General features: G+C 52.4%; 1 protein-coding gene and 1 long non-coding RNA gene across 3 annotated transcripts in view; one reads left to right on the plus strand and one right to left on the minus strand.

Moving 5' to 3' along the window:
- TEP1 (telomerase associated protein 1) overlaps positions 1-16,438 on the minus strand; it is a 37,495-nt gene extending 21,057 nt beyond the window's left edge. For both annotated transcript variants that reach the window (XR_008666651.1, XM_055341861.1), the window contains exons 1-12: positions 16,303-16,438; positions 12,326-12,817; positions 11,473-11,652; positions 11,174-11,308; positions 10,342-10,503; positions 6,825-6,986; positions 6,469-6,546; positions 5,076-5,200; positions 4,740-4,897; positions 1,551-1,660; positions 416-506; positions 17-203 (exon numbers count right to left, since the gene is read on the minus strand). Coding sequence is in view for 1 of the 2 variants with exons in the window: in XM_055341861.1 (XP_055197836.1) it covers positions 17-203; positions 416-506; positions 1,551-1,660; positions 4,740-4,897; positions 5,076-5,200; positions 6,469-6,546; positions 6,825-6,986; positions 10,342-10,503; positions 11,174-11,308; positions 11,473-11,652; positions 12,326-12,793 (1,856 nt within the window). In the remaining variant the exon portion in view is untranslated. The remainder of the gene's footprint in view (positions 1-16; positions 204-415; positions 507-1,550; positions 1,661-4,739; positions 4,898-5,075; positions 5,201-6,468; positions 6,547-6,824; positions 6,987-10,341; positions 10,504-11,173; positions 11,309-11,472; positions 11,653-12,325; positions 12,818-16,302) is intronic.
- Positions 16,439-16,728: 290 nt separating this feature from the next.
- LOC129520685 (uncharacterized) lies at positions 16,729-20,650 on the plus strand. Its single transcript, XR_008666650.1, has 3 exons — positions 16,729-17,139; positions 19,417-19,506; positions 20,115-20,650. It is a non-coding gene; the product is annotated as an uncharacterized LOC129520685 (long non-coding RNA).
- The last annotated feature ends 1,990 nt before the right edge of the window (positions 20,651-22,640 follow it).

Here is a 22,640-nt window from a genome sequence, read left to right on the forward strand (position 1 = left end):
GCACACGCACACGCACCTGGCCTTCTCTAGCTTCAGCTTTTCCCACTTGAGCTGCTGATACACCACCGGCACCCTCATCGTGTTCCGAAGCTGCCGGCGACTGGGGTTGTAAGGGTACCTCCGGTAGGTCCAGGTCTTGTCCTGTTTGGCGTTCCTACTCATTATCAGACGCATCAGTTTTGTGTTGGAAGGGAGTGGCGACGCTGTGTGGCGACAGGGAAGGGTCCGTCAGCTTCTGCTGCCTCCTCTCGCTTTCCCATCAATACCTGCCCTCAGCCCTGAGCGCGGCGCTGGCAAGTGTCCCACCCTGCCCACCCCACACCCGGAGACTGGACGCCAGAGGCCGCAGTACACCCAGTGCTTCTATTTCATCTACTCAGACACGGGAGATAAACCGGAAGGAGGCGGACATTACCTTTATTTTTGAGTTGGGCCTCCAAGTTATTGATGGCGTCATGGGCATTAAGGAATCTGAATGGAAACTGCCGACTGTGGATCACTGATTTCTGGGAAGCAAGAGAAGGGGTCCTGAGCAAAGTATCAGGGAGTGTGGGGGTGGGGTGGTCAGGGGCCTCGGGGACCAGGAATAGGAGACAACCGCTGCAGGATGCAAACGGGTGCAGCCGCTCTGGAAAAGCATGCGGAAGGGTCCTCAAAAGAGTTAAACGTAGAGCTGCCCTACGCCCCCGCAGCTGCACTGCTGGGGATTTACCCCAAAGGTACAGATGCAGGGAAACGCCAAACCATGAGCCACTCCTACCTCTGGGAAACGAACAAGGGGTCGTGGAAGGGGAGGCGGGTGGGGGGGACGGGGTGAGAGGGTGACAAGCACTGAGGGGGGCACTTGGCGGGATAAGCACTGGGGGATAGGCTAAATGTTGGCAAATTGAATTTAAATTAAAAAAAAAAAAAGAGGGCAGCCCCGGTGGCGCAGCAGTTTAGCGCCATCTTCAGTCCAGTGTGTGATCCTGGAGACCCAGGATCGAGTCCCACGTCGGGCTCCCTGCATGGAGCCTGCTTCTCCCACTGCCTGTGTCTCTGCCTCTCAGTCTCTCTCTCTTTCTGAATAAAATAAATAAATCTTTAAAAAAACAAAAAATAAATTTAAAAAAAGGAGACAACCACTGCATTAGATTTACAGGACACTGAGGAAGAATAAAATGGGTAGTAGAAAAGGGCTATAGAGAGGAGTAGAGAAGAATCGAGAAAAGCTGGCAGGTGAGGATACGAGAGGAGGTAAAGAAGGGAGAGGACGCAGGGAAGGGGCTTCCTGTCTTGTCTCGGCCTCCTCTGAAGTCAGCTGCATCACAAAAGTGCCTCTTCTTGATCAGTAGGTGACCCAGGGAAGTCCCTGTACTCGGTGTTTGAGGGCTGTCACCCAGACCCGTCTCCCGTGGCCTACCACGTCCCCCCCCACCCCATGCCTACCACATCCCCCCAACCCCGTGGCCTACCACGACCCCCCCACCCCGTGGCCTACCACGTTCCCGTCCCTCTCCCCCCATTTACAGCCAACGTGGCCCAGCTGGGCAGCCCGGGCCCACGCATACCTCCTGCTGCAGCGTCTGGAGGGTGAGCTCGTGGTGCCGGGCGCTGACTCCAACCCGCAGCAAGTTGCACAGGTTCCGAAGCAGGGCCATGAAGGGAAGCTTCCCGTGGTCTGTGGAAGGCCCGCCGCAGGGCCAGAGGGCAGACAAGGGACGAGTGAGAGGTCGCAGGGCCTCGGGGGACATCGGGGTGCAGGGGAGGGGGGCCTAGCACAGGATCGCCCTGCTCAAAACGTCTTAGTGTCTGCAAACACGAAAACAGGACGGGCCCAAAGTGCGGAGTGAGAGTTATCCGACCCTGTTCGCAAGAACAACTCCTATCACTGCTCCGCCCGCTGGTCCCACCGCGACCCTGGGCGCGACCCCGGAAAAATGGGTCTTCTAACCGGGAGTAGCGACCTCCAAACACTGCAGACGGCAAGACGCCAAGTTTCCCAGCGTAAGTTCACTTCTTTATAAATGGTACACACGGAGCGCGACCACTGGTTAGTGTTCAAGGCACAACATACCCCCAAGATAAGGTTCACCTTTTACAACAGCCAATGTAAATCCGTATTTCACATCATCCTCCCGGTGAGTTTTTAAGTTTTCTGGCCAACTTCTTGTGAGATCTGATTAAATAGTCGTTATTTCTCACCGAGGTAGAGGTCAAAAGGACTTGCACTAAAGCTGACCTTTACCCCGTCACCTTCGTATTGTCCATTTTTGCTCTGTGGTATCGGTGGCGTCATAGCTGCTTCATAATAGTATCTTTACAGCCCTTGTCAACTTTCGACAGTTTCGGTAGGGCTAAATATTAATTCTAGATCCACTCTCCATTCAAGGATAAGTTTCGGTAAGTCCCTACGCAGAAGCCAAAAAAACGTGACGGGCTCTGCGGTGCCCTCAGCCCGGGGAACCCCGAAGCCTTCGACAAGCCTGAACCCTCGCGTGCGCCGTGTGGACCGAGGGGCACGGGGTGTAATCCATATGACGAACATTGGGAAAACACTTTCTTTCTTTTAAATAAGAGAAAACACAAGTAGGAGGCGTGATATTTTTCCTGGGTGTCCCCAGAGGTGCATTCGGGCCACTGCAGGGACAGGGCCTCCTGGCCCCAGCCCCACCCCGGCCCCAGCCCGGGCAGCATCAGCAGCCTCCGTCAAGACACTCGCAGTGCCTTTTTTTGAAGCTGATGTAAGTCTCATTTGGATTACAGCTAGAAGCTTTCAGCCTCTAGGAGTCCTGTGGTTCTCAAATCAGAATTCTGACTCACAAAAAAAAAAAAAAAAAAAAAAAAAGAATTCTGACTCACAAACTGTAATAGAAAAATTAAGTTGTATTCACCACGTACACGATGAGGGATGACTCACAAACTATTACATTCTCTGTCAACTCATAAATTGTTCTCAATTATTGCTACATCGGGAGGGTTTTCTGGATCACCTGGATATGAAGTTAAGTCCAAAAACATATTTATGATACTGGATAATAAATTGAACATTTGTCCTTTAGACTGAGAAGTTCATGGATTTCATCCCAAAATAACTGTTAATGAGTTTCTTTTTTTTAGAGATTTTATTTACTTATTCATGAGAGACACAGACAGAGAGAGAGAGGGGCAGAGACACAGGCAGAGGGAGAAGCAGGCTCCATGCAGGGAGCCCGAGGCGGGACTCGATCCCAGGACTCCAGGGTCACACCCTGGGCTGAAGGCAGATGCTCAACCACTGAGCCACCCAGGCATCCCTGGATATGAGTTATTAATGAGCCCTGTGGTCTCCAAAGCAAAGAGGGGTCTGTATATCTAATAACATTTTGTCTTATATTTTATTCTTATATTTATACTTTTATACACACTTTCAGATCTATATTCATAAAATTATATTTTATGTATTTCCTAAAGTACATAATTCATTAGCATGCATATAAAATCGTTTAAGGGACACCCGGGTGGCTCAGCGGTGGAGCGTCTGCCTTGGGCCCAGGGCGTGACCCTGGGGTCCTGGGATCGAGTCCTGCCTCGGGCTCCCTACGGGGAGCCTGCTTCTCCCTCTGCCTGGGTCTCTGCCTCTCTCTCTCTCTCTCTGTCTCTCATGAATAATTAAATAAAAATCTTTTAAAAATAAAATAATAAATAATTAATAATAAATAAATAAATTGATTGATTAATTTAAAATTGTTTAAATTATATATACATACATTCTGGTATATTCCAAAACTGTTTTTGCAAGATATGATCAAAAAACTCCAGAGACAACTGGATCAGACTATGAGCATTAGTCTTAGCCTCACATGACACAGTTTTTAATTTCAGGACCTGAGGGAGGAAGTGGAAATGACGCAAACCAGAACCATCTACGCATCCAGGCTGCTGCGTCCTGTTCCACCCAGAGTATCAAATGTCGGGCAAGCGGTTGTCAGGCACGGGCGTGTGCACGCGTGTGTTTTAATTCCCACGTGACCCTGATGCCTTCCCCCACAGCGACAACCACGCAGCGAGAGCAGTGAGCAGTGACAGGCACTGAGGGTTCGGGCTCCCCTGAGCACCATCCGTACATGAGAGCACACAGAGAAACAGATGAAAAAAAAAAAAAAAAAACAACTGGAGCTTCTGAAGCCCCGAAATACGAAGTCTCCAGAACTCAAGCAGTCGAAAGCTCTCCAGAAAGATGTTTTTCAACGTACGGAAGTTAACTTGAAATCTTCGGAGATGAAAGGAAACATTAAAAAACAATAGCAAGAAGCTTCTACAGGTAACAATAAAGTAACCAGAACAAAAAGAGATGAGCGGGAGACTGAAATACCTTGGCCCTTCCGATTTCGGCCTTTCCCTCTCTCACTGTGGGCAAGTCACCGCCAACATCCATGCCCTAAACGTGGGCCCCTGTGCCAGGCCTCCCTTGCCAGGATGACATCCCCTCACCAGGATGACGTCCCCCCCAACCCCAAGAACAGTGAGATCCGAAGGTGGCACAGCCCCGTGCGCCACCCACTCTGCAGTAACGCCCGCCCCGAGATGCAGGGCCACCCAAAGCAGGTGCCGCAGGTGCCCCACGGGCCCGCTGGGCGTGGTCACCGGCCAAGCCCCTCAGTCCAGCCCCAACAGGCAGGACCGGGACCATATCGGGCCACAGAAATTACGTCCAGGCCCCAAGCACAGAGGCGTGAGTGGGGAAGTGAGGAGGGGACTGTGAGGCCGAGGCCACTCACCGATGAGCTCCTCCCACACAGCAGCTCTGTTCCCCCGCAGGCTGACCTCCCGCTCCCAGGTCTCTGGCCGCAGCAGCTTCATCCGCTTCCCGGCTCTGCTGGGGTCCCACGGCCCAGGGAGGCGACTTCGAGAAAACCTCTGTAGGTCGGAGGGGTATCTGGGACAGAGGAGGAAAAGCTCCCGTCTCAATGCCCGCTCAGAATAATGCGGAAAGCAAAGGTCGAAGCCGGCCGGTTGCACCTGCGACTCCTGCTACTGGGCCCATGCACAGGCGCCAGCCGTGGAAGTGGGGGTCCCCGGGGCCGGGCGGGGATCCATCGGGGCACGTCTCCTACCTGTAGCCCAGCAGGGCCTGGACGTGCTGAGCAGGCTCCCGGATGTGCAGTCGCTGCACCAACTTCTTCAGGGTGAGCCTCGGCCGCTGCTTTCTCTCTGGCACCGCGTTGTAGGTGTCCTCAAACTGTGGAGACACCCCAAGTCCATGGGGGCCGTTTAATCTACGGCCACAGCCGCTGGCCTCAGCAAGAGAGCCACAGGCCTCCTCTGCCCGGGGCCTGACTTTTCCCCCAACAGCAGATCTAAGCAGACAGGGGACAGGGGCACAGGGGCTCCGGCACCAGGAGCTCCGCGGTGAGCACAGGGAAGCACTCCGGGCCACTGCCTGTATTCACAGGAGATTGAACCACGCAGAGTTGATGCAGGATGACTGGCTCGTGAAAAGCAAGACGGGGGTGGAAGGGCCAGAGAACATTCTAGAGGGATGGAATGGAAAAGGCAGCCTTTACTTAAATCGGAGAAATGGAGGAGGAGGTAAACGGAGGAAGCCGCATAGCCCAAGCTGTGACGACTGCAAACACCAAAAGAAGTCAGCTTTCAGAATCTTCTATGGGGCAAGAGCTAAGGTCAGCAGGCGTTATTAGGGTGAAGAGGTCGGTTGACCAACTGAGGATATGTTCTCCTGTTAACATCACCACATCATTTTCCGGGGAATCTATCTTAATGGTGATGATGATGATGATAGGTAACGCTTCCTCGGCCCCACAGACGTTAGAAACACTTTAAATTCAGTGACTGATTTAATCCTCACAAAAACCCCATGAGGCGCTGCTACTATTCCCATTGCATATCTGAGGAACATGAGGTCAGACAGGGGAAGTTGTCGATTCAAACCCAGTCGAAATCCCGACTACACCCTTAACCACCAAGTGCGCGGGCCTCATTATTTGTCACGAATGCAGAAAGGTCTGGTGTGTTTTAAGAACTTCGTCTGAAAGGTAGACATTTCATACATTATTTATTTATTGAGAGAAAGAGAGAGTGTACAGGGGCGGGGCGGCAGGGGGAGAGGGAGAGAGAGAGAACCTCGAGCGACTCCTTGCTGAGTGAGGAGCCCAACTTGGGGCTCCATCCCATGACCTTGAGATCATGACCTGAGCCGAAATCGAGGGCTGGATGCTTAACTGACTGAGCGACCCAGGTGCCCCTGGTTCCAGCTGGACACGCCGGTGGTCAGGAGATAGGATGGGGAGCCAGATGGGAGATAAAAGGAGCCTTTCCCAGGGCTCTCAAAAACCTGACCCTAGAATCAAAACTGAAAATTCCCCAGGTGGGTAACCGGCACGTGTCCACCTCGCCATTCGTATTTCCCAACCAAATGGAACCCATTCCTAAATATTAGCTGAGGAAAGGTTTTCCGTGTGCATACAGAAGCCCCAAATAGGCACTCACCTTCTTCTGTTCATCCGTAAGAACCCTAAGGTAGCTTGGCAAGTGTTTTTGGGTCTCAGAAAACGGGCGCCCCGTCTTCTGTAAGGACAGGAGACACGGTTTCAAGATGGGAAACGGCCCTGGCCCCTGGGGAGGTCCACCCCGATAGCTCCTAAAGGCCACCTCTGCCAAAACGGACGCCGGTCCAGGAAGAGGTAGGCCTTGCCCTCTGACCCCGAGCTCTGCTCGGCTCCCCGCCCCCCTCTAACTCCTTGCATTTCTGGTGGTAGGAACATGTCAGGGGCGCAGCACGGGACGCCCCCTCCCCGGGGCAACAGGGCTTGGGCTGTGCATGACCAGGTGGCGCAGGGACTGACGGGAGGGCGGGGAGGCGGGCGGGGACGCCTCTTGGCCCGGTGCTTCCAAAGGTTGTACTTAGCCAGCTGGTACTCATCAAACTGGGCAAATTTGTCCGTCAGAGCAGCTCGCAGGCAGGCAGGCAGGGGCACTGGCTTGTCCTCCTCTCGCCCAGCCAGCTCCTGTCAGACAGGGAGGAGGGCCCATCGGGACGGAGTCCCTCGTCACAGGCCTGAACGAGAGGACGGGAGGCAGCCCGTATCCCCGGCTCTAAAGCGATCAATTCGAGGGAGGGGCAAGATGGCTGAATGAGCAGGGTCCTCAAATCACCTTCCCCACCAATACCTAGATAACCATCAAATCATCTGAAAAACTACGAATTCGCTGAGATGGTAAAGAAGAGACCAGCTGGAACGCTACAGGAGAAGAGTTCACGCTTGCTATCAATTGTAGTAAGAACGGTGAAAAAGAAAATAAAGGAACAAAAGGCCTCCGAGTGGGGAAGGGGCCCCGCGAGGATCCGGGCTAGCCGGGGCGAGTGTCCCCAGGACGGGATAGCCCGTCCCCGGATGAGCAGGAGCTGCACAACCTCCCATGCGGGCGAAAGGGCTCGCAGGGGAGTTGAGTCAGGACCCAGGAGGCGGGGATGCCCATCAGGGCTCCGGGGACAATAACAGACACTGCGAGCGCAGGAGAATGCTCCGAGCTCCCTAAGGGCTGCAGCGCGCACTGAGGACCGACCGGAGAGCTCGAGGGGCTCTGGGCGGCGGCTCCGCGGAGGGGGCTGCGGGGCTACCGTGAAAAATCCCCCACAGCGCAGGCCCCGGAGCACAGGCGCCGGGACAACACCCAGGATACCGGCCTCCCCCGGGAAGGCAGAGCCGGAGGGCCCAGAACAGCGAGGACCATCCTGCCCCTAGCAGAGCAGACCAGCGCCCGCCCCGGACTCCATGCCCTGCGACGGAGAACCGAGAGCCCGAGCCCCGTAGTTCTGCGTGAGCTGAATCCAGGCTTCCAGAGATGCCATAGCAACAGCTGCTGTTCTCCTGGGGCCTGAGGGTCAACAACCCCCCGCAGACCCTCAGCATGCAGGGCAGAAGCAGCTCCCTCCAGTGCTAACCCACCTGAAAAATCAACGCAACAGGCCCCTCCCCCAAAACCAGCTAGAGGGGCCAGTGGATACTCCCCCCGTGGTCCCAATACAACTTGTTTCTGCCACTCTGCACTGAGCAAAATGACAGAAGGAAACCGTCAACTCAAAAGAAAGAATCAGAAACAGCCCTCTCTCCCACGAGAGCTTACAAAATCTGGATTACACTTCAAGTCAGAAAGCCATTTCAGAAGCACTCTTCTACAGCTACTGATGCTCTAGAAAAAAGCATTAAGGCCTCACGAGACTTCATTACTGCAGAATTTAGATCAAACAGGCAGAATAAAAATCAATTGAATGAGATGCAATCCAAACTAGAAGTCATAACGACGAGTGGTTTTACAGTGGAAGAACGAGTGAGAGACATAGAAGAACAAGTAATGGCAAAAGAGGGAAACTAGGAAAAAAAGAGATAAACAATTAAGGACCATGAAGACAGATTAAATGCAAATAAACGACAGCCTGAGCGAAAAAACCCTACGTTAATTGGGTTCCCGAGGGCGCCGAAAGTGACAGAGGCATATATGTAATTTAACAAAATCCTAGCTGAAAACTTTCCCAATGCTGGGAGGGAAACGGGCATTCAGATCAGGAAATAGAGAGAGCCCCCCTAAAATCAATAAAAACCGTTCAAGCACCTCGACATCTAATAGTGAAGCTTGCCAAATTCCAAAGATAAAGAGAAGTATACCTTAAAGCAGCAAGAGACAAGAAGTCCCGACTTTCAGGAGAATATTATGGGTAACTGCAACCCTTCACAGAGACGTGCAGCCAAAAGGGCTGGCAGGATATATTCAGGGTCCTAAATGATAAGAACATGCAAACCAAGAATACTTTATACCAGCAAGGACTCTCGATTCAAATGGAGGAGAGAATAATAGAGCTTCAAGACAGGCAGAACTTGAAAGAATATGACCTCCAAAACACTCAGGCAAGAAATTTTAAGGGGGTCTCTTAAAACTCCCCTTTAAGAAGAAGTCAAGTAACTCTGAACGTGAATGGCTTAAGGACCCCATTCAAAACGCAGAGTTTTTCAGACTGGATAAAAAACAGGACCATCTATGCTGTGTACAAGAGACTCATTTTAGAACAGAAGGAAACCTACAACCTGAAAATAAAAGGTTGGAAACCATTTACCATTCAGTAATGGTTCTCAAAATATACCCCTAAAAACTACAGAACACTTCTGAAAGAAAATGAGAAGACACAAAGGAGATGGAAAAATTATCCATGGCTCATGGAGTGGCAGAATTAATATGTGAAAAATGTCAATGTTACCCAGGGCAATTTACACGTTAATGCGAATCCCCATCAAAATACCAGAGACCTTCTTCAGAGACTTAAGAACAAATTATTTTAAATTTGTTGGAATCAGAAAAAACCCCAAACAGGTCCAGGGAATTTTTAAAAAAAAGAAGAACATTTCTGGGGCAACGCAATGCAGATTTCAGTTGTACTATCAAAGCAGTGTTCATCGAGGCAGTGTGGTACTGGCCACAAAACAGACACACTTTAGATCAATGGAACAGAACAGAGAACCCTAGAATGTAGACCCAGAACTTTATGCTCAACTAATTATGCGATAAAGGAGGAAAGACTATCCACAAGAAGAAAGACAGTCTCTTCATAAATGGTGCTGGGAAAATAGGACATCTCCACATGCAGAAGAATGAAACTGGACCACTCTCTTGCCCCATACAACAAAGATAAACTCAAAATAGATGGAAAGATCTAAATGTGAGACAAGATATCCATCAAAAATCCCAGAGGAGAACTCGAAACACCCTTGTTGAACTGCCACAGTAACAGGAGAAGGACAAACGGTTCTCATCATTTGGGACATATGAATAATAGCGAAAGGGAATATAAGGGAAGGGAGAAAAATGTGTGAGAATATATAGAAAGGGAGGACAGAACATAAAGACTTCTAACTCTGAAATGAACAGGGGTGGTGGAGGGGGAGGAGGGTGGGGGGGTGGGAGTGTAATGGGTGACGGCACTGGGGGTACACTGTGACGAGGATGGCACTGGGTGTTAATTCTTAGTTGGTAAATTGAACACCAATAAAAATTAATTTATAAAAAAAATACAAAAAAAAAAAAAATAATAAAAAAAAATAAAGCGATCATTTCTAGGATCCTGGGCCAGTCAACACACTTCCCCGTCCTCATCTCCTGCATCAAGAACACCAGGACGTCTCCCAAGCTGTGGGCCCTCGGCCACCACATTCCTGTCTCGGGCAGTGCGGTGCAGGGAGGAGCCCCCGTCGTCGGAAGCAAGGCTGAAGACCCCCGAGGGGAGGCGAACTGGCCCTGAACTTCGCCTGGGGGCGACAGCGCAGGAGGGGGAACGAGCGAGCACCCAAGCCCAGCGGAGCGGGACCCTACCTCGTACAGCGCGACCACCTGGAGCCAATCGGAAGGCAGCTGGACGATGGCACAGAAATAGCGTCGCAGGTAGGGGCGGCAAACGGGCAGCAAAGCAGCAATGGCCACCATCTTGTTGGCCACAGTCCGGAAGTTCAGCTGCTGCCTGGCGTACAGAGATGCCTGGGCACAGGGTGGGGAGAGCCCATCTCAGCCCCCGCACCACCCGCCCCGACCCAGGGCAGGGGCCCAGCCTGCACATCTCCCCAGGGCCCCTCGCACTGTCCTTAGACTAGAGCCCGGGGCTCCAGCCAGCACCCCGCACCCTTGCCTGCCTCGCAGCGCCCTCCTTCGGGGCTGCTCCTCACCTTCCAAGGCAAAACCAGGCACCTGGCTGACTAAACCACTGTGGACAGCAGCCTCACAGGAAGCACCATCCCCGCCCCCCCCACTGCGCCCCCACCCCTGCTTCAGAAGCATGCACTACCCACTGCTCCATCTGCATGCAAGTGATACTTGAAAGTGCTCTGCTTCCCCAATGGTATCAAGCCCCCCGAGAGCCAGACCCGAGCTGCAGGACATCTGTTGAAATCACACTCAAGGCCCAGCATCGCGTCCTTAGCCCGTGTACTCACCAAACAGGTGAGCCCTGGGCTATTCTCACCCCATCTCCCCTTGCACTGCTCCTCAGAGGGCCCCAGCCCTAGCTCCCCCAGGATCCCACTCCCTCCCCACTGCAGTGCCTCCTTCCCACCTTGGGATGGAGCTGGCCATCGTCCCCTCCCACACCACAGCCTCAGGCCTCAGTCCCCACCTCCCAGCTTCCCGCTCACTCGCCTTCACACCATGGTACCTTGAGGATGAACTCGGGCTCCAGGGGTGCCAGGTCTCTGCAGGCTTCAAAGAGGGGCCCCGAGGCCCCATCAGCAGCATATTCTGCGTCTACCTTCGATGTCAGCGTGGAGCACAGCAAGCTCATGAGAACCAGCTGAGAATTGGGAAACAGAGGAGAGAGGATGAAAGAGGCAATGAGGACCGTGATGCGCGCTCCATCCCCCTCCATCTGAGGAGCGGATCTGGCTCGGCCTTTGCTCACCACCCATGCCCATCCCTCCACCATCAGCAGCCTCACCCCAGCCCTGGGACTTTTACCTTCTTGTCCTTAAGGGCCTGGTCAGCAGGCTCAGGATGGGATTCAGAGTCCCCCGCGCTGAGCTTCAGGACAGGGCCCTCCACCTCTGTCTCCTCGCCCAAGCTCAGATTATAAAAAGGCATTTCAACCTCTACCCGTTCTGTCTCTGGCATTTTCTCTTCTGAAGAGGAATGATGACCCTGGGGATAGTGGCCGTTGTGAATCATATTGGTCTGAAAGGCGAAGGCAGATCCCAAGCCCAGGAAGAGTCTACATCTGCCTTCTGGCCCCGAAACCCTTCTGGTCGCCCCAGCATCCATCTCTCCGGGTGGCTGTGCTGACCCCTCCCTGTCACCCACACCACCTTTCCCAACTCGACCTCCTGATCCTTTGCTCAGACGCTTCGGGATCCTCCCCTGCTTTCACCTCCTATTGATGCCACAGCCTAGGAGCAGGGGCCCCTCACAACCCATGTCCTATAACGCTATTAAGGTTTCCTGGATTCAGAAAAGGGTCACGTCCCAGATCAGTCCTCCAGCAACCGTGAGCTGCCTGACTCCCGAGTCTCAGCTCCCCCATTCCCTACTACCTTCTAATAGTGCTATTAGAGGACTATGTGACAAAAAATATATATGCACACATGTGGCTTTTTGCAAATTATAAAACCCTAAATAAATGTAAGATGGCAAAAAAAAAAAAAAAAAAAAAAAAGGAAGACTGCTGAAGAAGACAGCCCGGGGTAAAGGGCAGCTCAGGAAGAGGCTAGGAAGACAGAAGGGACATAGACACGGAGGAGAGACTGGGCTCCAAAGGCTGGGAACCAGAGCATCAGCAGACGTGGGAAGAGTCAGGATGAGCGCCTGGAGCCATTACCAAAGCTGCTGTGGGGGCGCTCGCTGTGGCAGAGATGGGTCGCAAGGCCCTCGGAGAGGTCAGACAGCCCGAACCCTCGGAGAGGCGCTCGGCCCCCCAGCTCAGAGGCCTGGAGAGCACGCCGTCACCGATGCTCAGGCTCCGTAGATCAGCTTGCAGCGGGCCAGCTGTCTGGAGACTGTGGGCCAAGGGGCCAGCAGACACAGTACGCTTTAGACCGGGGAGCATGGCCAGGCACCGGTTCTCCAAGGAGAGGACGTCGGGGTGGGACACATGGCCCAGGGACTTCTCCAGGGTCTTCAGGTCCGGGAGCGTGGCCAGACACCGGTTCTCCAAGGAGAGGACATCGGGGTGGGACACATGCCCCCAGGGCCTCTCCAGGGTCTTCAGGTCCGGGAGCATGGCCAGGCACCGGTTCTCCAAGGAGAGGATGTCGGGATGGGACACATGGCCCCGAGGCTTCTCCATAGCTGGACCCCAAGCACTATATGCCTAGACGGAGAAAGAGACAGGTGATGAGCCCTTGGCTGCACTAGAGGGTAAGGGTGCTCACACTGGGCATCGGTCTTTCCCGTGGCCCCCTGGTAAGGCCTGTGACTTGCAGGCAAGGAACAACCAGTATTCCTTTTCCCAAGACTGGGTTCATCCTAAGGATGCATTCAGAAAACATCACACGGAGAGAATGCAGGGAGTATTCTGAGAGGAGTAGGGAAAAGAAAGACAGAAACTGCAGAGCAGAGAAATTTAAAAAAAAAAAAAAGTGCTGGAGATGAAGGGACATACCTCCTCATGAAGGGGTAAAGGCTTCTGGTGTGATCCCAACTAAGTAGAGGGGTCACACTTGTAATCTGGACTCTAGGCTCTTAGCTCTAGAGAAAGAAACACTCTGATCAAAATGTCCATATTCACCAACCTCGACTTCCTTGCCTCCTACTCACGGTTCAACCAACTATATGGGCGTTCCTCCAAGACTGCCCTCTTGCTTAACCAACCGAATTCCTCTTACTAGGAGATCGGACCCGTCTGGGCCCTCATCTCGCCTCATCCCTCAAGCAGAATATGACACTGCTGCTCGCTCGCTCCTTGAAACTCTCTTTCTCTTTGCTGCCTCGGTGCCACTGTCCTGATTTCCCCTTACCTGTCCGACCACCCCCTTCAGGAAGGCTCTTTCTCTGCCATCCTTTGAATGTTGAAGCTCTTAAGAACTCTCATCTGATCCTTCTATATACACTCACAGGTAGTCTCACCTGTCTCACCTGCTGTGTGGTTCCAAATAGCATTTCTGTGCTGGCAACTCGCACATTTATCCCTTAACCTAGATCTCATGTGAGCTTCTATCCATTTATCCATTTGCCTGTTGGACATCTCCACTTGGATGACTCCAAGGTACCCAAAACTCTAGACCCCAAATGTGTCATCTTTCCCCCACTCTTCCTCAACTCCATTCCCTCTCCTTTCCCTTCTCTGCTTATAGGGGTATGGAGTGGAACAGACTTGAGTTTGAATCCTGAGGGGATCCTGAATCTACTTGGGCTGGTTATGTAAACTCTGTGCCTCAGTTTCCTCATCTACAAAATTGAGATAAATGCCTACCTCACAGAATCGTTATGGGAATAAATAAAAACGTATTAAGCATTTAGAGCAGGGCCTGGTAACTAGCAAGGGTTCGATAAATGGAAGCTATTGCTATTTGTTATTATTACCATCCAGTAAGACACCAGATCCTATAGGTTCTACCCCTTCAATGTCTCTTGAACCTGTCCAGTTCTCTCTCCATCCTGCCTCCACCACCCTTGTCGAAGCCCTCGCATCCACGCGGCACACAGCACGTAGATCTGTCTAAAGGAACTCCCCGGTAGATACCCCAGCCGCCGCTTACTACCCCACCTTGTTTATTCTACCATGATAAAAAAGAATTGTGTTTGCTTACTTGCCGCCTCGCTCACTGTTTCTCCTTCCTGAAATAAAGCTCGCTGAGGTCAGGGAGCTTCTCTGACTGGGTCACTTTTTTTTTAAGATTTTTTATTTATTTATTCATGAGAGACACAGAGAGAGGCAGAGACACAGGCAGAGGGAGAAGCAGGCTCCCTGCAGGGACCCTGACGTGGGCCTCGATCCAGGGACCCCGAGGTCACGCCCGGAGCTGAAGGCGGACACCCACCTGCTGAGCCCCCCGCCCCCGGGCGCCCCTTGACTTTGGGTCTTCACACAGACGGAGGCCTAAAACACTCTTCCTTCCACCTGGACCCCCCAGCCCCCACCTCGCCAGTCCAAATTCTATCCTGTCACTCCGCAAGCCGCAGTTGGACAGTTCCTCCGAGGACCTAGGCTGACTTACGCCGCGGTCCCTAAGTTCTCAGGACGACGCCACCCTCCTCTATCACTTTGGTCATATTGTAACTGCCTCTTTGTCCTCCCCCCACACCAAACTGTATGCTCCTGAGGACAGAGGCTCTTCCTGCCATGGTCACCATAGTTGCCACAATGCCTAGTTGGGGGGATTTAGGGGCTTTTGAGAATCTGGAGAGAGCTGTGTGGCTTTCTGAGTGTATACCATGTTGCACTCAGTTTCCCCAGAGTCCACGCCTGGATCTCCTGGGCTCCCTACAAACTGCAAACTAAGAGGCTCTGCCGGAGAAGGTGCTTAAATCGACATCATTAGGAGTGCACTTACTTGCTTATTTGGACAAGTGCTTGGCTCCTATTTCTGTTTAAGTATTTTAGGAACAACCATGTTGGTAAGTCAGTCATCTAGTGTGTAGTGGTACCCAGGAGACTGGGGACGGGGACACAGAATGCTTCCAGAGGACAACCCAGGACGAGAAAAGACGGTATTGCACAGACAGCAGGGCTTCGGTGTGAACAAGTCGCATCCACAATGACAGCCTCTGCGCCCTGCCCGTGTCCCTCTGTCCTGGCAAGTTAGAACCCCCCGGGAAGGGAAAGGAGCGGGAGATCTCAGAACTGACTCAGGGTCTATGGAAACACATCAAGACAGAAAGCCTTACAACAAAAACTAAGGTAACAGGGCGTCTGTGCGGCCCAGACTATGGAGCATCTGCCTTTGGCTCAGGTCGTGATCCCAGGGTCCTGAGATCAGGCCGCATTGCAGTCCCTGCTTCCCCCTCCCTGCTGGGCTTTCTCTGGGTCGAATGAATCAATAAAGTCTTTAAAAACTAAACCTAAGTTAACAAAAATACAGTGAAGTGTTCCTGGCAGCCTGGAGCTTGTGAAGACGTTCGGCTGCACCACAATTGAAAAGGAAACATCCGGGATCCCTGGGTGGCGCAGCGGCTTGGCGCCTGCCTTTGGCCAGGGCCCTGGAGACCAGGATCGAATCCCACATGGGGCTCCCGGTGCATGGAGCCTGCTACTCCCTCTGCCTGTGTCTCTGCGCCTCTCTCTCTCTCTCTCTTTCTCTCTCTCTGTGACTATCATAAATAAATAAAAATTAAAAAAAAAAAAGAAAAGGAAACATCCAGGCTCCAGGTCCCTCCTCTGGGGACAACCAGCGCCCACAGGTCTACGGAACAGGTCCCCGACATTCCCGACCGGCGTTCACACACGCCTCCCTGCTGCATTGCACAGAGGAGCAGGCTTCACACGGTGCTCCCTCCCGGACCCCCAGGGCGCCCCCTGCACCCAGGTCAGCGGTGGCCGCCACCCCCCCAGGGCGCCCCTGCACCCCCCAGCTCACGGGCGCCCCCTGCACCCCCCAGCTCAGCGGTGGCCGCCCCCTCCCCAGGGCGCCGGGAGCCGCGGCCGCCTCCCTCCCGCGGTCTCTCCGCGGGGCTCGCTCCCTCCCTCCCTCCCTCCCCCCTGCCCCCCCCAGGCCCGGGACGCTCCTCCTTCCGGGGCCGCCGCACCCGCGACTCTCGGCGTCCGAAGCGGCCGCGCTCCGCCCTCCCCGACTCCCCGTGCCGAGCGCAGCCCCTGGGGGGGACCCGGGGGCGGGGGACCAGGGCCAGCCGCCCTACCTGCAGCCGGAGTCCCCCGGGGGTCCCCGGAGCCAGCGGAGACTCGGGCCGCAGCCGCGGGACGTCCGGGCGCTCCAGGCCGGAAGCGGGAGCTGCGTCGACTCCGCCCGGGGGAGAGTGGAGGCCGGAGCCGGGGCGGGCGGGGCGGGCAGGGGGAAGGGGGGGCAGGGCAGGGTGTGGGGAGGGGGAGAGGGCGGGGGGAGGGAAGGAGGGGGTCAGGTAGGGCGGGGTGCGGAGAGGGGGGTCAGGGAGGGCAGGGTGTGGGGAGGGGCGGGGTGTGGGGAGGGGAGCGGGGAGGAGGAGGAGCGGGGAGGGGAGCGGGGAGGACGGAGAGCGGGGAGGAGGAGGAGCGGGGAGGACGGAGAGCGGGGAGGAGGGGGAGCCGGGAGGACGGAGAGCGGGGAGGAGGGGGAGCGGGGAGGGGAGATCGCGGAGGGGACCCGAGTGCCGTCCCGCCTCCCCCCTGCGGCAAGCTCTCCGCCCCCGACCCCGAGGCATCCCAGCTCGTCGGGCTCCTAACTGGTCCGAAGGGACTCGGTGACCGTGGGAACCGCAGGGGAGGGAGCAGGTGTAGACCCGGCGTAATGAAGGCCGAGGGCGCTGGGCGGACGCCGGTGGGTCCGGGAGCGAGTGTGTCCGTCGGGACGTCCCGAAAGGCTGAGCAGAACGTGTCCCAGGAGGTGGGACCAGGCTCCAGAAGGACACGGGCGACCCCGGGACAGGGGTGCTGGGGCCATTTCATAGAGCGCAGAGCAAAACGGAGAGCAGCGGGCGAAATCCGCGTCTCTGTCTTCTAGAAAATACCCCGCGCCTTAGAGAGGCCCCCTTCCTTCCCAGGTAAGCACAGAAGCTTCAGCTCCGACTTTTTCTTATTATTATTATTATTTAATCCAGTTAATTAACATATAATATATTCTTAGTTTCAGAGGCAGAGGTCAGTGATTCATGAGCCTTGCACACCCCCCCCAGTGCTCCGGCCTCCCTGGTGACCCCATCCCTCACCCCCTTCCCTCCACATCCCTCAGGCTGGTCCTAGGATTAAGGGTCTCATGGTTTGTCTCCCTCTCTGATGTCATCTTGTTTTTATTTTTCCCTCCCTTCCTCTAGGCTCCTCTGTTTTGTTACTAAAATTCCACACATGAGTGAGATCCTGTCTTTCTCTGATTGACCTATTTTGCTCAGCATAATACCCTCTAGTTCCATCCACGTCATTCCAAATGGCAAGATTTCTTTTTTGTTTGTTTGTTTGTTTGTTTTTGATAGCTGAATAGCAGCCCATTCTTTATCTTCTTCTTTATCCATTCTTCTCTCAGTGGATATCTGGGCTCTTTCCACAGTTTGGCTTCTGTGGACATTGCTGTTACAAACATTGGGGTGCAGGTGCCCCTTGAGATCACTACATTTGTATCTTTGGGGTAATTGCTGGGTCATAGGGAAGCTCTATTTTCAACTTTTGGAGGAACCTCCATACTGTTTTCCAGACTGACAGGAGCATCCTATCTTCTCAAATTATTGAGCCAGATTCCAGTGTCTTCGGTAGTTTCCTTGCTTACCTGCCTTAACAGTCCCAACACCCCCTTCTTATAATGAATATTTTCAGCCCCTTTATAACCCTGAACTATAATATATAAATAATGCATTTATTTATATTATATTTATTTATATATTTTTATATTTATTTTTTTACCTACACACACAATTTAAAAACTTATAAAATGTCTTTGAGATATAAAAAATAGAAAGAAGATGATTTATTATAAAACACTACGTGTTTATATATGTAGATACTTGGGCACAACATTCAAGAAGCCAATACAGGACTCAGATGCCCGTGGCTCAGTATAGAATCACCTTGACTGTAACAGCTACTCTCAGCCTCCACCCCGGACCTATGAATCACAAACTATAATTTAACAAGATTCCCAGATTATTCCCTCTCACATTAAACTCTGAGAAGCTCTAATCTTGACAGGTGGAATGGGCCCTGGAGTCTTCATTTCCCTGGTGGCCAGGCCTGGGAATTGGTGATCTTATTTTTCTCATTTCCCAGTTCTTAGAGACCACTCAGTTTCTTCTTCTCAGCTTACATCCCCAACTGCCGGTCAATGGCATTGAGCTGCAGCGTCTAAGTGACGATCTCTCCCAGGGTGAAGGAGTGCCAGCCTCTCAGCCTTAGAAGCGCCTTTAGTAAGGGCCCAGCACCTATGACAGCTGTTCATCTCTTCTTGTCCGTCTTGTCCATCTTCTTGCACACTTCTTGTCCTCCCCCATTTTGATTTGACAAACACCTGTTCACTATAATATTATATGTCAGCTACACTGCAATGAAAAATGGTTAAATCCGTTAAGCATCTACCAAATGCAAATGACAGCTTGTAAAACGTATAAAACCCGCATTCTTCTCAACACACATTTATGATCTCATGAAGGGGACAGACACATGCGGAAAGTTGCAAAAATAATACGTGGATTATGAGAAATGCTATATTCCACTAGGAAACAAACCAGAGGGTTATGTGGAGAAGGGACTTTGATAACTTCCTGAAGGGACAGGACTTTGAACCGGGAAGGGCAAGCCTCCTCTGATATGGAGCTGAGGGGAGTGAGAGCCTTGGGAGTATAAAGGCCACTGGTTTCAATGGATTTGTTCTCCTTTGTGAATAATTACCTTTGGGTTTATAGCTCGTGTTTTTATAGTTCAGTGTAACTACTGCCAAATTCAAAACATCGTATGAGTTGCAGTACGTAGACCAGCACTTACCCAGTAGCGCCCGACATCCCAACGGAGGCCTTCCGGGCCACCTGAGAGCCACAGAAGCCCATCAGGGGGCTACAAGAACTTCAGGCCATTGGCCCTTCTGACGCCTCTGACTCAAAACAAGTGTGCATTTGGCCTCTGGCCTGTTGATATTTGCTGCCGCCTCTGCTCACCTTCCTTCAAGGATGTTCCCCACTGTAAGCCCTCGTCCTCTGCCCAGTCTCCCTTACCAGGTATAGCAGATTAAAGTAGACCACAAACTTTTTTCTCCTCCTGCCACTGAGAAATGGAGTCTGATTTTTCCCTTATTGAACCTGGGATGACCTGGTGACTTGCTTGACCAATATATGTTGCAGGGTATCGTTCTGGGACTTCTGGGGCTAGGTCAAAGGAACTTCACACCTTCCACCCAGGACTCTTGGAGTACTCCCTCTGGAGGCTGCCAGGTAAGTTCAGCTACCCTTCAACTACCCCACGGAAGAGGGGCCACATGCATGTGCTTCAGTGAACAATCTCAGCTGAGCTTAGTTTTCCAGCCAACCCCCCTCCCACCCCGCCCCCGCCAGGATGCCAAACACGTGAACCCAGCTGTCTTGGGAACTCCCGATCGGTGCCCTGACCAGCTGGATACAACCGAGTAACTTCATGTGAACATAGAGCAGAAAATTCATCTAGCTAAACACTGCCTGAATTTAAGTGAAACTAATGACACATAAAATCATGAGAAATATAGTAGAATAGTTATTGTTTTAAGTCACTAAGTTTTGAATACTTTGCATCATCAGAGCATTGGAAAACTCAGCCTGCAACATATAAGAGTTTATATCGGATTACATTGTAGTCAACTCACCCTCCTTAAACCTGTTAAATCATGGGAATCCCTGGGTGGCTCAGTGGTTGAGCGTCTGCCTCCAGCTCAGGGCATGGTCCTAGAGACTCAGGATCGAGTCCCACATTGGGCTCCCTGCATGGAGCCTGCTTCTCCCTCTGCCTCTCTCTCTCTGTGTCTTTCATGAATAAATGAATAAAATCTTTTTTTAAAAAAATCTTTTAGGGATCCCTGGGTGGCGCAGCGGTTTGGCGCCTGCCTTTGGCCCAGGGTGCGATCTTGGAGACCCGGGATCGAATCCCACGTCAGGCTCCAGGTGCATGGAGCCTGCTTCTCCCTCTGCCTGTGTCTCTGCCTCTCTCTCTCTCTCTCTGTGTGTGACTATCATAAATAAATAAAAATAAATAAAAAATAAAATAAAAAAATCTTTTAAATCACTTCCTAACACATTGACTTGTGCAATAGTTCCTTGTAGTGGACTTGCTCATCCTGGGAGGTAGATTAGCTGAAACAGATGCCAATCCACGTGGCTAGCTTCTCTGCCTAGACAAGGAGCTTCATATCTATGGGACTGATTACACTCTCTCATCATTCACCCAACAAATATTCATTCATTGATATCAAATTAATCAATATTGAAGCCAACCTCTGGGATGTACGCCATGAAGTCAGGTTTCCCTGATTGCTGTACGGCCCCAGGGTTACGGTCACCAAATACAGGGAGACACTGGTGTCTTCCCGAGTCAGCACTCCTTCCCACCCTTGTGCCCTGGTACCTGTCTGGTCATCGTAGTCGGGGAGTGGCCCTACTTCTCAGCCTACAGAGAGGTATCGGGAAGAGGTCTTGATGGAAGTCAATGAACAGATTCAATATATTGTTCCCGCGTGTTCTTCCACCTTTTGCATAAAAATATACTATCAACTTTCATAACATTTGGGGTCATTTGTTAAAGAGTATTAGTGCTAAATAATCTCTGCCGGCTAAAAACTCAGTGGACAGGTAACTTCAACACCTGCTTCCTGCGTCTTAGCAAACATGGGTTGAACAGACCACAAGTGGTCAGGGGCCGTTTGGGGTGGCCACGTTCTTAGACACTCAGCCCTGACAAAGACTTCCCCAGGTTCACTACAGGAGGTACTGTGGCCAAGGACTCTAGCCCTTAGCATGCATCCCATAGCAGTGCTTCTCGTGAGGGCCTGGGAAGAGGAGTCTGTGCTGTGGCTTGGTGATCCTGGACGCTCTAAACAGGGCCTGGACCATCCTGCCTGCAGCTCGCCAGCCGCATTTTAGCAGTTGGAGAAAAGCAGCTCTTATCATTTTCCTAACTCGTCACTAATTTCTCACTTGACAGCCCAAAAGGTTCAAACGACTTGCCCGGGTTAAAAGAACCGTCAGAGAAGGAGCTAGAACTAGACCACAAGTCCCTTGACTCCCAGTCCCCACCCTGGCCACAGTAGCATCTGCTCCCGTGGCCACATCTTTAGCATTACTGCCTACAGAAGGCCGCTGTTACAATGAACTGTTGCCCTGGAGGCCTTTTTCATAAACACATTAAAAGAGTATGTCAGCATCCATAAGTATTGAAGATGGGACCTGTCTAAGGAGTTCGGGCTTGGGATGCCCGGGGGGCTCAGCGGTTGAGCGCCTGCCTTCGGCTCAGGGCCTGATCCTGGGGTCCCGGGATCAAGTCCTGTATCGGGCTCCCCGCGTGGAGCCTGCTTCTCCCTCTGCCTCTCTCTCTGTGTGTGTCTCTCATGAGTAAATAAATAAAATTTTAAAAATAAACAAATAAATAAAGAGTTCAGACTATGTCAAAAAAGTAGTCATACTGAAAACATGATCAGGACACCTGGTCTCACATAGGACTGGAGTGTTTCTTCTGGGTGGACAGGGCATTTCAAAGTAAACTTTGGATGTCAAAATAGTGGACTTGGGGACTCTTCTAATGGCTGGTAGGAATAATGAAACAAAACATGGAAATTAGGAAAGCCCCTGGAGGATGGAGTCCTTGGCCACTGTGTTAATCTAAGATGGGGATGGAGATGCTTAGAACGGTACCTAAATGTGCACGCTGGAGTCCAGCAGATCTGTGGCTAAACTCTGCTCTGTTGTTAATGAGCCGAGGGACCTAGACTGCAGAAGAAAATAAGGTAAATAGTCTCATAGACCTGAATAAGGCAAGAGACTGGTCCTTGAGTCTGCAGCAAGACCAGATGATGCTGATAAGGTAAAGGGGCCTGTCAAGGTCCCCTGTTGGAAAAGCTTCACCTGGCGTATTGTACTCCTAACAACCCCCGGCTCAAGGCGACCTAGCAAATGAAACAACCTACTGGAAGGAAGAGCCCCTGAGCTTCTCTGAAACTCCCAACCAGTCTGTGCCATAGCTTACAGACCCCTTGGGACTGTCTCAGGCCTCCAATGCTATTTATGCCCAAGGAGACACGAGGGAGGCCAGAAAAAGACAAGTAGTTAGGACTTTCCTGCCTATAGACCTATACTGTGATGCTCGTCCAAGCCAACCTCTTGGTCCTTGTGTACGGATAGGTCACCTGGAAACTGCTCTCATAAAAAGCTTTCCTCTTCATTATCCAGGCTGTGCCACATGCCTTGGCTTCCTGCACTTTATAAAGAAGTGTTTGGGCAGCCCGGGGGGCTCAGCCGTTTGGCGCCGCCTTTGGCCCGGGGCCTGATCCTGGGGACCCGGGACCGAGTCCCACGTCGGGCTCCCTGCGTGGAGCCTGCTTCTCCCT

This window comes from Nyctereutes procyonoides, unplaced genomic scaffold (genome assembly GCF_905146905.1).
Source record: "Nyctereutes procyonoides isolate TBG_1078 unplaced genomic scaffold, NYPRO_anot_genome, whole genome shotgun sequence".
Lineage (NCBI taxonomy): Eukaryota > Metazoa > Chordata > Mammalia > Carnivora > Canidae > Nyctereutes > Nyctereutes procyonoides.